Source organism: Enhydra lutris, unplaced genomic scaffold, assembly GCF_002288905.1.
Source record: "Enhydra lutris kenyoni isolate GAN:26980312 unplaced genomic scaffold, ASM228890v2 scaffoldscaffold38, whole genome shotgun sequence".
NCBI lineage: Eukaryota > Metazoa > Chordata > Mammalia > Carnivora > Mustelidae > Enhydra > Enhydra lutris.
In genome coordinates this window covers 18,709,130-18,722,931 of record NW_019154122.1, presented here as the reverse complement: position 1 = coordinate 18,722,931, position 13,802 = coordinate 18,709,130, and the positions used below count along the sequence as shown (strand labels likewise).

The following is a 13,802-nucleotide window of genomic DNA, read 5'->3' as shown; positions in this document are numbered from 1 at the left end:
GCCCAGCCAATGAGAAATGTCATAGCAGCTAATGAGAGACGTTCCAGCCCAGCCAATGAGAAATGTCATAGCAGCTAATGAGAGACGTTCCAGCCCAGCCAATGAGAAATGTCATAGCAGCTAATGAGAGACTGTCCCAGCCCAGCCAATGAAAGGTCACATCTCCGACTGTTTCCCCCAGCACTGTGGGAGAGCAGCCTTTCCTCTAAAACACGGTCCCCTCTGTGGTTGCTTCTGCTTCGGTCTCTGTGCTTGCAGAGTTTCCCTTTAGCCTGTTGGTCTCAGATTGCAAGTCTCAGATTGCTATTCCCAAAGAAACCATTTTTGCTGGTAAAATAACGGGCAGTTTTATTTTTTTGGCATTAACAACAGATTGAATCAACAAGGGTTGAATGCAAACTTGTAAAACAATTGAAACTCAATGAACAAAACCGTATTTCAAATGAACAAAACAACCACCAAGAAAAAAGAAAACGAACCTATGCAACTCTGGGGAATGGTGTTTGGACTAAAGAAAAATGGCAAGCAGATACGGAACTCATAAGTTGTCAGGATTCTCATAACGGCAGCAGTCCTGAGACAAGGGTCTGTGTCTGCTAGGACAGAGCCAGCGAGCAAACAAGTTCTGGACAAAGGAAGCTGAGTTCCTGTCAGGAACAGAGAGGGATGCAAACTGCGGTTTGTCTGGAACTGGAGCTCTCGGGGTGACCTTGTGATCATGCGTCTCTCAGTGCGTCTGTGCGTGTGATACCCGCAAGTGAGGGAGGTGTGGGGACACTTTCTAAAGCATTCCCTGTGAAATCCCAGAAGCAATGACACTGCGGCACAATTAGCATACCTCCTCAGGCTGGGTTCCAAAATCCGTTCTCCAGGAGAGAGAGGCAAGATGGTGGATGAGTAGGGGACCCTAATTTCATCCAGTCCCTGGAATTCCGCTAGAGAGTTATCAAACCATTCTGAACACCTGCGACCTCAACAGGCATCTACGGAGAGAATTGCTGCAATTCCACACATAGAAAAGTGACCAGTTGTTGCAAGACACAACGGCAAGATGGAAGAACTCATCCCACAAAGAGCAAAAGGCGGTCCTGACAGCTGGGGGTTTGCACATTGTGGAGATATGTAGGGCGTCGGGGTTAGAATTCAAAACGACAATTACAAAGATACTAGCTGGGCTTGAAATAAGCATAGACAACACGAGAGAATCCGTTACTGGAGGAATGAAAGAGCTAAAATCTAATCAGGTCAAACATTTTTAGAAAGCTATTATTGAGATGCAATACAAAAATGGAGGCCCTCACTGCTGGGCTAAATGAGGCAGAAGAGAGACTTGGTGCTACAGAAGACAAACGTTGGAGAATAAAGAAACTGAGAAAAAGAGAGGTGAACGCGTACTGGATTATGAGGGGAAGATTCAAGAGATCAGTGATGCCGGAAAGTGGGACAATTAGAATAGTTGGGGTCCCAGAGGAAGAGGGAAAAGAGAGAGGGGCAGAAGGTATATTTGAACAAATCATAGCCGAGAACTTCCCTAATCTGGGGAAGGAAACAAGCATTCAAGTCCAGGAGGCACAGAGAACACCCCCTCCCCATCAGTAAAAATAGGTCAACACCTTGACATGTAATAGTGAAGCTTGCAAATTTCAAAGACAAACAGAAAATTCCTGAAAGCAGCTCAGGACAAGAGGTCTTTAAACAACATGGCTAGAAACATAAGGCTGGCAGCAGATCTATCTATGGAGCCTGGCAGGCCAAAAAGGACCGGTATGATATATTCAAGGCACTAAAGAGGAAAAGCATGCAGCCAAGAATACTTTATCCAGCAAGGTTGTCATTCAGAATAGAAGGAGAAATAAAGAGCTTCCAGGACAAACAGAAACTAAAATAATTTGTGACCAATAAACCAGCCCTGCAAGAAATACTAAAGGGGGATCCTTTAAGCAAAGAGAGCCCAAAAGTAACATAGACCAGAAAGGAACAGAGACAATCTATGGAAATAGTAACTTTACAGGGAATACAATGGCACTAAGTTCATCTCTTTCAACAGTTACCCTGAATGTAAATGGGCTAAATGCCCCAATCAGAAGACACAGGGTATCAGATTGGATTAAAAAATACTGTCTATAAGACACTCATTTTAGACCCACAGGAACCTCCAGATTTAAAGTGAAGGGGTGGAAAACCATTTACCATGCTAATGGACATCAAAAGAAAGCCGGGGTGACAATCTTCATATCTGACAAATTAGATTTTAAACCAAAGACAATAATAAGAGATGAGGAAGGACACTATATCATATTTAAAGGGTCTATCCAACAAGAAGATCTAACAATTGTAAATATTTTTGCCCCTAATATAGGAGCAACCAATTATACTACACAATTAATAACAAAATTAAATAAACACATTGATAAAAAGTACAATAACAGTGGGGGACTTTAACATCCTATTTGCAACAATGGACAGATCATCTAAGCAGATCAACAGGGAAACAGCAGTGTTGAATGACACACTGGACCAGATGGACATCACAAATATATTCAGAACATTCTATTCCAAAGCAACAGAATACGCGTTCTTCTGGAGCACACATGGAACATTCTCCAGAATAGATAACATAGATCACAATAGTGCACATCACAAATCAGGTCTCAACCAGTACCAAAAGATTGGGATCATTCCCTGCATATTTTCGGGCCACAGTGCTCTGCAACTGGAATTCAACCACAAGAGGAAATTTGGAAAGAACTCAAATACATGGAGGGTAAAGAGCATCCTACTGAAGAATGAATGGGTCAACCGGAAATTAAGGAAGACTTTAAAAAATTCATGGAAACAAACGAAAATGAAAACACAACTTTTCAAAACCTTTGGGATGCAGCAAAGGGGGTCCTAAGAGGAAAGTATATAGAAACAAAGTATATACAAGCCTTTCTTGTATATACAAAGTATATACAAGCCTTTCTTGTATATACAAAGTATATACAAGCCTTTCTCAAGAAACAAGAAAACTCTCAAATATACAACCTAACCCTACACCCAAAGGAGCAGCAGAAAGAACAGCAAATAAAGCTTAAACCCAGCAGGAGAAGAGAAATAATAAAGATTAGAGCAGAAATCAATGAAATAGAAACCAAAAGAACAGTAAAATAGATCAATGAAATGAGGAGATGGTTCTTTGAAAAAATTAATGAGACCAAGAAAGCCCTAGCCAGACTTATCAAAAAGAAAAGAGAGAGGGAGAGAGGACCCAAATAAATAAAATCATGAATGAAAGAGAAGAGATCACAACCAACACCAAAAAGCTACAAACAACTATAAGAACATATTATGAGCAACTATACCAGAGCAAATTAGGCAATCTGGAAGAAATGGATGCATTCCTCGAAACATAAATTACCAAAACTGAAACAGGAAGAAATAGAAAACCTGAACAGACCCAAAGCCAGCAAGGAAATTGAAGCAGTCATCAAAAATCTCCCAACAAACAAGAATCCAGGGCTGGATGGCTTCCCAGGGGATTTCTACCAAACATTTGAAGAAGAATTAATACCTTTTCTTCTGAAGCTGTTTCAAAAAATAGAAATGGAAGGGAAACATCCAAACTCATTTTATGAGGCCAGCATCATGTTGATCCCAAAACCAGACAACCCACCAAAAAGGAGAATTACAGACCAATTCCCTGATGAACAATGATGCAAAATTTCCAACCAAGATAGCAGCCAAGAGGATCCAACAACAGTACATTAAAAGGAATATTCACTACGAATGCCGATGAAGAGGTTAAAATGTCTATGCCACCCAGAACAATCTACACATTGAATGCAATCCCAATCAAAATTTTGTCAACATTTTTCACAGAACTAGAACAAATAATCCTAAAACTCGTATGGATCCAGAGAAGACCCTGAATAACCAGAGGAATATTGAAAAAGAAAGCCAGAGCTGGTGGCATCACAATTCCAGGCTTTAAGCTCTATTGCATTGCGAAGCTGTAATCGTCAAGGCAGTATGGTCCTGGCACAAAAACAGACACATAGATCAATGGAACAGAACAGAGAACCCGGAAATGGACCTTCAGCTCTATGGTGAACTAATCTTCCCCAAAGCAGGAAAGAATGTCCAGTGGAAAAAAGACAGTCTCTTCAACAAATGGTGTTGGGAAAATTGGACAGCCACATGCACAAGAATGAAACTGGATCGTTTCCTTATACCACACACAAAAATAGACTCAAAATGGAACAAAGAACAGGAATCCACCAAAATCCTAGAGGAGAACACAGGCAGCGACCTCAGCCACAGCAACCTCGTGCTAGACACATCTCCAAAGGCAAGGGAAACAAAAGCAAAAATGAACTACTGGGACTTTGTCAAGATAAAAAGCTTTTGCACAGCAAAGGAAACAGTCAACAAAACCCAAAAGACAACCTTCTCCTGAATGGGAGAAGATATTTGCAAGTGTCTTATCAGATAAGGGCTAGTATCCAAACTCTATGAAGAACTTATTAAACTCAACACCCCCCCTAAAAAAAAAAAATCCAGTCAAGAAATGGGCAAAAGACACGAACAAACATTTCTCCAAAGAAGACATACAAATGGCCAACAGACACGTGAAAAGATGTTCAACCTCACTTGTCATAAGAGAAATACAGATCAAAACCACAGTGAGATCCCACCTCACACCAGTCAGAATGGCTAAAATTAACCAGTCAGGAAAAGACAGATGTTGGTGAGGATGCGGAGAAAGGGGAACCCTCCTACACTGTTGGTGGGAATGCAGGCTGGTGCAACCACTCTGGAAAACAGCATGGAGATTCCCCAAAAAGTTGAAAATAGAAGTACCCCACAACCCAGCAATAGCACTACTGGGTATTTACCCCAAAGATACAAACATAGTAATTCGAAGGGACACGTGCACCCCAAGGTTCATAGCTGCAATGTCCACAATAGCCAAACTATGGAAAGAGCCCAGATGTCCACTGACAGATGAATGGATAAAGAAGATGTGGTGTCTATACACAACGGAATATTACTCAGTCACCAAAAAAAATGAAATCTTGTCATTTGCAACCATGTGGATGGAACTAGAGGGTATTATGTTCAGTGAAATAAGTCGGTCAGACAAAGACAAATACCAAATATCATACGTGGAATTTAAGAAACAAAACAGATGGACATGGGGGAAGGGAAGGAAAAATAAGATAAAAATAGAGAGGGAGGCTGACATACTGAGTGGTACTGGAGCGGGGGTGGGTGGGGGGATGGGGTAACTGGGGGAGGGGCATTAAGGAGGCACGTGATGGAATGAGCACTGGGTGTTGTACGCAGCTGATGAATCACTGACCTCTACCTCTGATAACCAATAATATAGTATATTTTAATTAATTGAATTTAAATAAAATTGAAAAAAATCCATTCTTTGTAAAAATAATTTGGGTTTCTTGGGGAAATGTCTACTCCCAGGACTGGGGCTGGGTAAGACCCAGAGAGCTGGGCACATTCTGTTGGGCCAGAAATTAATGGAGAGCTATGGATTGGTAGGAGTAAGTAAAAAAAATCCATAAGCCAGGATAAAGGGTCTCTGGCTGGAAAAATTTGGGACAATTTGGAGACCAAAATATGTAAGAGTAATAGATTAAAACTCAGTGGATAAAACTGGAACCATAAAGCCTTCCATGACGTCAATGCATGATGGCACGCGAATGAACGAATGCAAGGGGAGTTCTCCCGCTTCCAGCTGAACACCCTTGTTCAGTCAAGAGCAGTTGAGAACAGCGCACTTACACAGCCGCAAAGTATCTCCCCCAAACATGTTCATCCATGCAGCTGTCCTTGCTTGTCCCGATTTCCCAGAAAGTTTCCAGAGAAACAGGATATTTACATACTCTCAAATCATCCTGCCAAGTATACTTTTTTTTTTTTAGATTTTATTTTATTTGGGAGGGAGAGAAAGCGGGGCGGGGGGCACGAGCAGGGAGGAGGGGCAGAGGGGAAGAAGCCAGACTCCCCGCTGAGCAGAGCACTGACATGGGGCTCAGTCCCAGGACCCTGAGATCATGACCTGAGCTCAGGCAGAGGCTTAACCAACTGAGTCACCCAGGTGCCCCTCAAAATATACTTTTTGATGACAAGTTAAAAAGTAATTTTTAATATTTTTTTAAAGATTTTTATTTATTTATTTATTTGACAGAGATCACAAGTAGGCAGAGAGGCAGGCAGAGAGAGAGGGGGAAGCAGGCTCCCCGCCGAGCAGAGAGTCCGATGTGGGCCTCGATCCCAGGACCCTGGGATCATGACCTGAGCTGAAGGCAGAGGCTTTAACCCACTGAGCCACCCAGGTGCCCCGTAATTTTTAATTTTTTTAAAAATTAAAAAAATTAAAATAAAAATAAAAATTAATTTTAAAAATTAAAAAAATTTAATTTTTAATTTGTTGAGCAAAACAACTCCAATTTAGAAATGACTTCCCAGTGTGACAGTCATTGATATCACGCTGCATTCGTGGTCCATCCAGTGTCACCCAGCCCATGGTAGGTACCCACAAGCCTGTCCTACAGATGGGCAAGCAGAGGCTCAGAGGGCTGGGGGTGAGCAGGGCTTGGAGACAAAGGTGGCTCCTGGCCCCAGAGGAGCACATCAGGGGCTGGTGGGTGTGGCCTATGTCAAGCTGATCTCCCAAACTGTGGGATCAGGGCACGGGCATGGGGGCCAGGGGCTGGGTGAGCCCAGAGCGACAATGCTGGGGGACAAAAGCCCATGTGGGACCAGGAGCAGGTGGGGCCCAGGGCAGGGTCCGCGGAGAGAGCTGGGCACCGCGGGAGTCAGGACAGGGACACCAGGAAGCGCTGGGACGCGGACACACACACACACAGGCTCCAGGACTCACCTGGCTCAGGGCATCAGGCTTCGGTGCCCGGCTGCAGGGGGGGCGGCTCCCAGCCTCCAGGAGGCTCCATGTCCCTCTTCAGGACCCCTCATTCCCTGGCTGCTGTCCCAGCACCCCTGCCGGCAGGCCCAGCCCGCATTCAACCCGGAACCTGCCTCGTCTAAATTGAAAGGGAAAGAGAAACTGGGGCCCCACGAGGGAGGCTCGGCTGCTGTGGTCGGTTCAGTCTGTCCCTCCCGGGCTTTGTCGGGGTCAAGCTGCCTATGGCCAGCACCCCACAGGAGCCCACAGGGATGGGAGAAAGGGGGCGCGGGGCCAGCTGTGCAGGAGGCAAGAGGTGACCACAAGGCAGAAGAGCTCGCAAAGGGAGGGCGAGGCCACCAGGCGGGACCACAGAGGCACAGCCGTGGGCACAGTTCCTCCTGCCCCACTCAGTGAGCCCCACTCCGTTCTGGCTGAGGAGTTTCTCCTGGCCTCCCTGTCCCTTAGCGGCCCCCTGACTTTGCTGTAGAGCTGGGGCCCCCCAATTGTGCGTCTGCGTCTCCTCGGCTACCCGGACACCCGGGGAGCCCCCGGCTGCTCCCCTCCAGCACCGGCACCAAGGCCACAAGAGGAGCCCTCCTGCTTTCCTGCCCCCTGTCACAGCGTCTACTGAAGCAGGGTGACCGGCCCCCCAAAGGACCCCGTCTCCCACGCAGTGCCCTCTGTCAGGGATGGGGGGGCTGGTTTCCACCTACACATTCCTGAGCAGAGCTCAGCACGAGGGGTCCCTCCCCGTGGGAGGGGGAGCACCTTCAGTGCTCCCACCCAGGGTGAGAGTGACATTTTGCTTTCCCTGAGCCGCACCTACTGTCCACACCGCACCTGTCCCCAGGATGGGGCTGGGCTGGTTCATTCCTGCTCCCATCTCACAGATGGGCAGGTGGGTCAGTGGGCTCAGAAAGCAACAGGGCAGGGTGCCTGGGTGGCTCAGTGGGTGAAGCCTCTGCCTTCGGCTCGGGTCATGATCTCAGAGTCGTGGGATCGAGCCCCACATCGGGCTCTCTGCTCAGCGGGGAGCCTGCTTCCTCCTCTCTCTCTGCCTGCCTCTCTGCCTGCTTGTGACCTCTCTCTCTCTTTCTGTCAAATAAATAAATAAAACCTTAAATTAAAAAAAAAAAAAAAAAAAGCAACAGGGCCTGGCCCCGGGTCTCTGGAGTGCAGACAGTGCTCAGACCCTAACCCTAATCTCCCCATGCAGCAGGGGCTCTCCCCACCTGGGCTTCCCCATACCACTGCGGCCCCCCGAGGTGGTGACCTTGTGGGCAGCTTAGGGGTGGGGGACCCCCACGTGCCTGGGGCCCCAAGACGCAGGCGGGGGGGCTGGCGAGAGGCAGCGCACCCCTGCTGACGCCTCAGATGGGACGTGTCCTGAGGGGTCTCCCCTGGAGCCCCACGGCTCCCACGTCCCCGCTCAGCGCTGGGGCTCATGCGATGGGCATGAAACCCTCTGACTTCCCTCATCCGTGAGGCTGCAAATCCATGACCTGTGGCGGCTTCCCTCCCAGCAGACCCATCCCGACCCGGCTGTGGGTATCCAGTTCCACGGGCCCCGGGCAGGTCCCCATCAGATCCTGAGGTGGAGCCCTCGCCAGGACCAGGAACCACCCCCTCAGTAGCTGACTGCTGGTGGCCCAGCGCGGACCGACCTTGAGCCCCTTCCTTGTCCTGACCTTGGCACCACGGGCCCGGGGGTCACTACCTAATCCCAGTTCCTGGGGACACTGAGGAGGACAGCCTTCGTGCCAGGGAAGGAAGCAGGCAGGGGTGAAGTCACGGGGGGTGGGGTGGGGGCTGACCGGTCCCCAGGACCAACCCAGCACAGCCTCCGAGGCAGGGCGGGGGCCCGGCGGGACCCAGGCCCTTGGGAGACCCACCAGACCCCACGAGCACAGGCCATGCCCCGACACCCGAGGGCCTGTCAGAGGGAGCCCCCACCCTGGACGGTCACCCCTTGTTGTCACCAGGGACACACAGGACGGCCGCACTCTGCCTTCTCATTTCCACACGGTCACTGGATGTCACTTGACAGATCGCCGGACAGACCACGTCCAAGGGGGGTGTGCGGCCCCGTTCCCGAGTCTGACTTTACAGGGGACGCTGCCCGGCCTGAGATGCGCCCGACTCCCCCCTCGCTCGCCCATCCGGCCGACCAGCACTCACGGGGCAGCTTCGTGTCCCGCGAGCGGCCCGCTGGCCAACGTCCCCTGCGGGTCCTGCTGGGACCCTTCGTGGGGACCCTCCCTCTGCCGGATGGCCGGGGACCAGCGAGGCCGGGGGCAGGGGGTCTGCAGGACCGTCAAGACGTCCGCTCTGGGGGTACTGGCTTGAACTAGTTGAGCAGGGCGACCTTGGAGATGGTCTGGACCTGCCCCTCTTTGCTCCAAGAGGCCAGGGACATGCCTCATGCTCTCGGGGTGCGCGGGCTGTCGCCCAGCAAGCCAAGGGTGACCCCATGCCCGCTGGGAGGGAGGAGTCCCGTGAGCACCTCGGGTCCTTCTGAAACAATGAGCAGCGACCCGGAGCGAGGCGTGCGGGGCGACGCGCTCCTGTGGGACTCTGACCTGGGACTCGGCCTGTGGGTGAGACCCCACCTCTGCAATGGGCGTGCTGAGGCCCACCCACTCGGAGAGCCTGGGACTCTGGGGGTGGCTGCGGGGACCCCAGGGGCAGGGGCTGCGTTCTCCTGCTCACCACTCAGTAAAAGCCCCAGGCCCACTCCCAGGCCTCCAGTCGCCTTGGTAAAGTCGGTCTCCGAGGACGCCCATGGGCCCCCTGCTCGGGTCCGGCCTGGGGCGGCAAACCCGTCTCCTCCTCCCCTGCCTGCAGCCTCCTTGAAGCTCCAGCGCCAGCAGCCCTAGAGAGAGATGCAAGGGACGCGGACAGGAGTCCCTGACCTCACGCTCCTCCTTCAAGGGCTGTCCCTGAAACTGGCTGCCTCCGTTGTGGGGTTCCCGCTCCCCAGGGCTGGCAGCCCCCTCCTCACAGCACCATCCCTGGCCTCTGGGGGCCGCACTCCCCGGCTCTGGAGCCGTGGGCCGCCCCGGATTCTTCCTTCCCCGGTGGTCTCCTTCGTCTCTCTGCTCCTCCTGCCTTAGTACCGGACACGAACGCTGTCCGTGGGAGACGGGGGCTGGACGCCTGCCCTCCGCCGCTCCAGCCGGCCGGCACCTTCCATCCGCAGACCTGCAAGGAGGGCAGCAGCCCCTGTCCTGGGCCCGGATATGGAGGGCGGGGGCTCCCTCTCCCCGCCGCAGTGGAGGCATCCGCCCTCTCGGCTCTGCAGCCTGGTCCGGGCCCTGGAGGCTCCCTGGGACCTGGGAGCGAGCCGAACGCAGAAGCCCCGGGTCAGGGCGGACGTCCGTCCGGGGGACCGTTTTCGGGGCGAAGTCCCCGGTGTCACCGTCTGCCATCGGTAAACCGGGTGATCGGGGGTGACCGGGCTCTCAGCCGCGCGGCCGCAGCACAGCGTCGTTCGATCCCGGGCCCGCGCCGCCCGGAGGCCATGTCCCGGAGCTAAGCCGGGGGGGGACACCCGCACAGGCGCTGCGGTACCGGGGCGTGCGCGGGGAGTCTCAGGTCGAAGTAAGAGCGAGGCCCGCAGGACCGCGGCCGGGCGCGAAGGGCCGCGACACGGGCGCTCACTCCGCTCGCCTCGACCCTGCCCGGCAAGCCGCTCGCCCCGGGACCCCCGACCCCTGACCCCGCTCGCTCCCCCACAGCACGGGTTCCCCGGGCGGGGCCGGGCCCTGGCGACGCGGCTCTGTGCGCAGGCGCACCGCGTGCCCGCGCCAGTCCGCGCCGCTCCCCCAGCGCAGGGACGCCATTGGCCGACCGGCTTATGCATATGCAAAACACGTCACCTGGCGGGGTGGGGCGGGGCCGGCAGATCTGCTGGGACTGGGTCGCGGGCTGGGGGCGTGGCCTGCGGGGAGGGTGTGGCTAAGCCGGCCAGTAGCGGGGCCGCGGCGGAGCGGGGCGCAGGGGAGCGGGGTGGCAGGAAGACATGAGCGCTGTCGACCTTGCCCGCGTGGGCGCGTGCGTCCTGAAGCATGCGGTGACCGGGGAGGTGAGGCCAGACGAGAGCGGGACGGCGGGTGGGCACCTGGCACCTGCCCGTGCGCCCTGGCAACGGCATCCTGGACCGGCGTCGGGGTCCCGGGAGGGTCGTGGTGGGGCTGGGGGCGCGGATGCTCGTGGGCAGTGGTCCACCGGCACCCCTTGTCCACCCGACGCAGGCCGTGGAGCTGCGGAGTCTGTGGCGCGAGCAGGCGTGCGTGGTGGCCGGCCTGCGGCGCTTTGGCTGCTCCGTGTGTCGCTGGATCGCCCGGGACCTCAGCAGCCTCTGGGGGCTACTGGACCGGCACGGCGTGCGCCTGGTGGGCGTGGGGCCCGAGGCCCTGGGCCTGCAGGAGTTCCTGGACGGGGGCTACTTCTCAGGAGGTGCCTGTGCTCTCCTCTCCCACAGCCGGAGCCGGCCAGCTGCCTGAGACGCCCCCTCAAGCTCAGGGCATTGGTCATCCCCTCCTTGCCCAGCCCTGACCCTTCTTGCTCCAGGACCTCCAGTCGTCTTTCCTGGGTTCTCCACCTGCTGCCCTTACCCGCTCCCCCAACCATGACGCCCCTTCCGCTGGGCACAGTGGCACAGCCTGGTGCTGACGCTGGCCTCGGGTACTCACCTCCTCCCCCGGAGCCTGAGCAGCAGCTGGGACAAGGCTGCTGCTTGCCCCCACATTCCCACACAGCTAGCCTCTTTACCCTAGCTTTCAGGATTTGCCCTCCCAGAGCTCTGGGCCAAGGGGCAAGGTCCAGATGAGTCCCGCTCCTCCCTTTCTCTGTCCCCTCTGGGTCTCCATCCCTTCTCTAGCATTGGGGACGCTCAGCTCCCCTCTGCTCCTCTCTCCTCTTCCCTGTCCCGGCTGGGCAAGAAGGGCAGACGTGGGCTGGGTGCAGGAGGGTGGGCCAGGTGGTGGCTGGGCCTGAGAGCACCCCTGGGGCCTTTGCTTTCCAGAGCTCTACCTGGATGAGAGCAAGCAGTTCTACAAGGAGCTGGGCTTCAGGCGGTGAGTGGGGGACACTGCCTCCTCACCCTCTCCCTGCTGGCCTCTTCCCGGGCATGCAGCTCTGGTGGCATCCACTGCTCGGCTGGTCCTGCAGGGCTGTCTCCTGGGGGCTATTAGTACTGTGGGTTCGGCTTCTCACCCAAGATCAAGCCCGGGCAGGCTGCAGAGGGGGCCCGGAGCCATCAGAGCCCCTCCAGCGCCGGGTTATATGCTTGTCGCTCTGCCTGATTAGTGGCACAAGCTGAGCCACCTCCTCCCCGCTCGCCCAGCCTGGGGGCCAGGCCACCCTCCCCAGATCTTCTGTGGGGCCCCAGACCTGCTGACCCCGGGCTGGGTGCCCACCAGCTCTGGCTGGTTGCTGGCCTGGCCGCCCCAGGGCCCGAGTCCCTGGTGAGATGAGGTGAAGCTCGCTTGCGTGAAGTGGTCTGTGCACCGTGTAGAGTCTGGGGACAGGCGCTGGGGCTTCAGAGAGGAGCCAGAGCCTGGACAAGCCAGCTGTCCCTTCGCAGGTACAACAGCTTGAGCATCGTGCCGGCTGCCCTGGGGAAGCCCGTGCGCGATGTGGCCCTCAAGGTTTGTGCCCGCCAAGGCTGGGTGGGACTTGGGGTGGTGGGACTTCCCTCTAGGGCTGACCTGGACCTGCTTCCCTCCCTCCAGGCCAAAGCTGTCGGCATCCAGGGGAACCTGTCTGGGGACCTGCTACAGAGCGGAGGGCTGTTGGTAGTTGCCAAAGGTGGGCTGGGGAAGGGGCGTCAGAGACCAGTGCCTGGTCCCACGGGGTGGGAAGGCCTTGCTGAAGTTGGCCGTGTGCCCTGACCCTCCTCCTCCCTTCCTCGGCTTTGTTTCTCTTGTCCAGTCTTCTCTGTGGGGTGACGCGGTTCTTGGCTTAGCTGGGTGGGGTGTGGTCAGAATGGCCCATTGGTCAGGACAGCCAGGTGGGGTCACGGACAACGAGGGCTGCCCTGTCCTCCTGGCCTGCAGGGGTACCCTGACTGCTTCCCGCTGCTGTAGGTGGTGACAGAGTGTTGCTACACTTCGTTCAGAAGTCCCCAGGCGACTATGTTCCCCAGGAGCGCATCCTGCAGGCCCTGGGCCTCTCTGCGGAGGGCTATGCCAGTGAGTCGCCCCAGGTGAGCTTGGGCCTTGGGGGGGGGCACTGCCTGCTGAGAACAGCCCGTTACGCACACCCACCTTCCCTGGGTTGAGCGCTGGGTGTGGCCAGGTGTTAGGCTGGACCTTGCAGGCTTCAGGTCATTTTGTGCTCGTGGCAGCCCAGGATGTCACTGTCACCCAGTCAGCAGAGGGGTAATAGGCTAAGAGCAGTGGGGAGCCGGGGGCAGGCTGGCTGGACCCGTGGGCACAGCAGGGTCCTCCCCAGACGACAGTCGTCTACCCAGGGGTGCGGGACAGACAAGCCGCCTGTCCTCTAAGCCTCAGTGGCGGGGGGGGGGGGCAGGGGTGCAGGGCTCATCCCAGGTGACCGTAGCCAGCATCAGTGAGGTCCTGGGGGCTGGCCTCCTGTGTCCGAATGAGGGAAGTGTCCAGCACTTGGGCCCCAGACAGCTGGTGGGTGGGAGCAGCTACCCTTGACTCCGGGACGGCTGGCCAGCCTGACGGGGCCTCTGCTGCTCCACAGTGTGACGAAGAAGTGTGCACAGGGTGAACCCCTGAGGCCTCTGGGGATCTCGAGGCGGCTGCTGGCTTGGGCATGCTGGGAGCGGACGTGAAGAGTCTTCCCGGGACGGCTGGACTGGGGCACTAAGCTCTGCTGGGTCCCAGGGTGGCCGTGAGCATTAAACCAGGTTTCCTCGTTG

The 13,802-nt window shown here is 55.1% G+C and overlaps 2 protein-coding genes across 2 annotated transcripts; one reads left to right on the top strand and one right to left on the bottom strand.

Moving 5' to 3' along the window:
• Positions 1 to 6,929: 6,929 nt before the first annotated feature.
• Positions 6,930 to 10,476, bottom strand: LOC111154727 (translation initiation factor IF-2-like). Its single transcript, XM_022514598.1, has 2 exons — positions 9,620 to 10,476; positions 6,930 to 7,046 (listed from the first exon to the last, which is right to left on the bottom strand). Coding segments are annotated over exons 1-2 (720 nt in total). The 5' UTR covers positions 10,339 to 10,476; the 3' UTR covers positions 6,930 to 7,045.
• Positions 10,477 to 10,897: 421 nt separating this feature from the next.
• LOC111154768 (family with sequence similarity 213 member B) lies at positions 10,898 to 13,802 on the top strand. The gene is made up of 7 exons (XM_022514666.1): positions 10,898 to 10,994; positions 11,164 to 11,368; positions 11,937 to 11,988; positions 12,498 to 12,561; positions 12,646 to 12,721; positions 13,000 to 13,118; positions 13,625 to 13,802. The coding sequence occupies exons 1-7, from the start codon at positions 10,932 to 10,934 to the stop codon at positions 13,649 to 13,651; spliced, it is 606 nt and encodes a 201-aa protein (XP_022370374.1). The 5' UTR covers positions 10,898 to 10,931; the 3' UTR covers positions 13,652 to 13,802.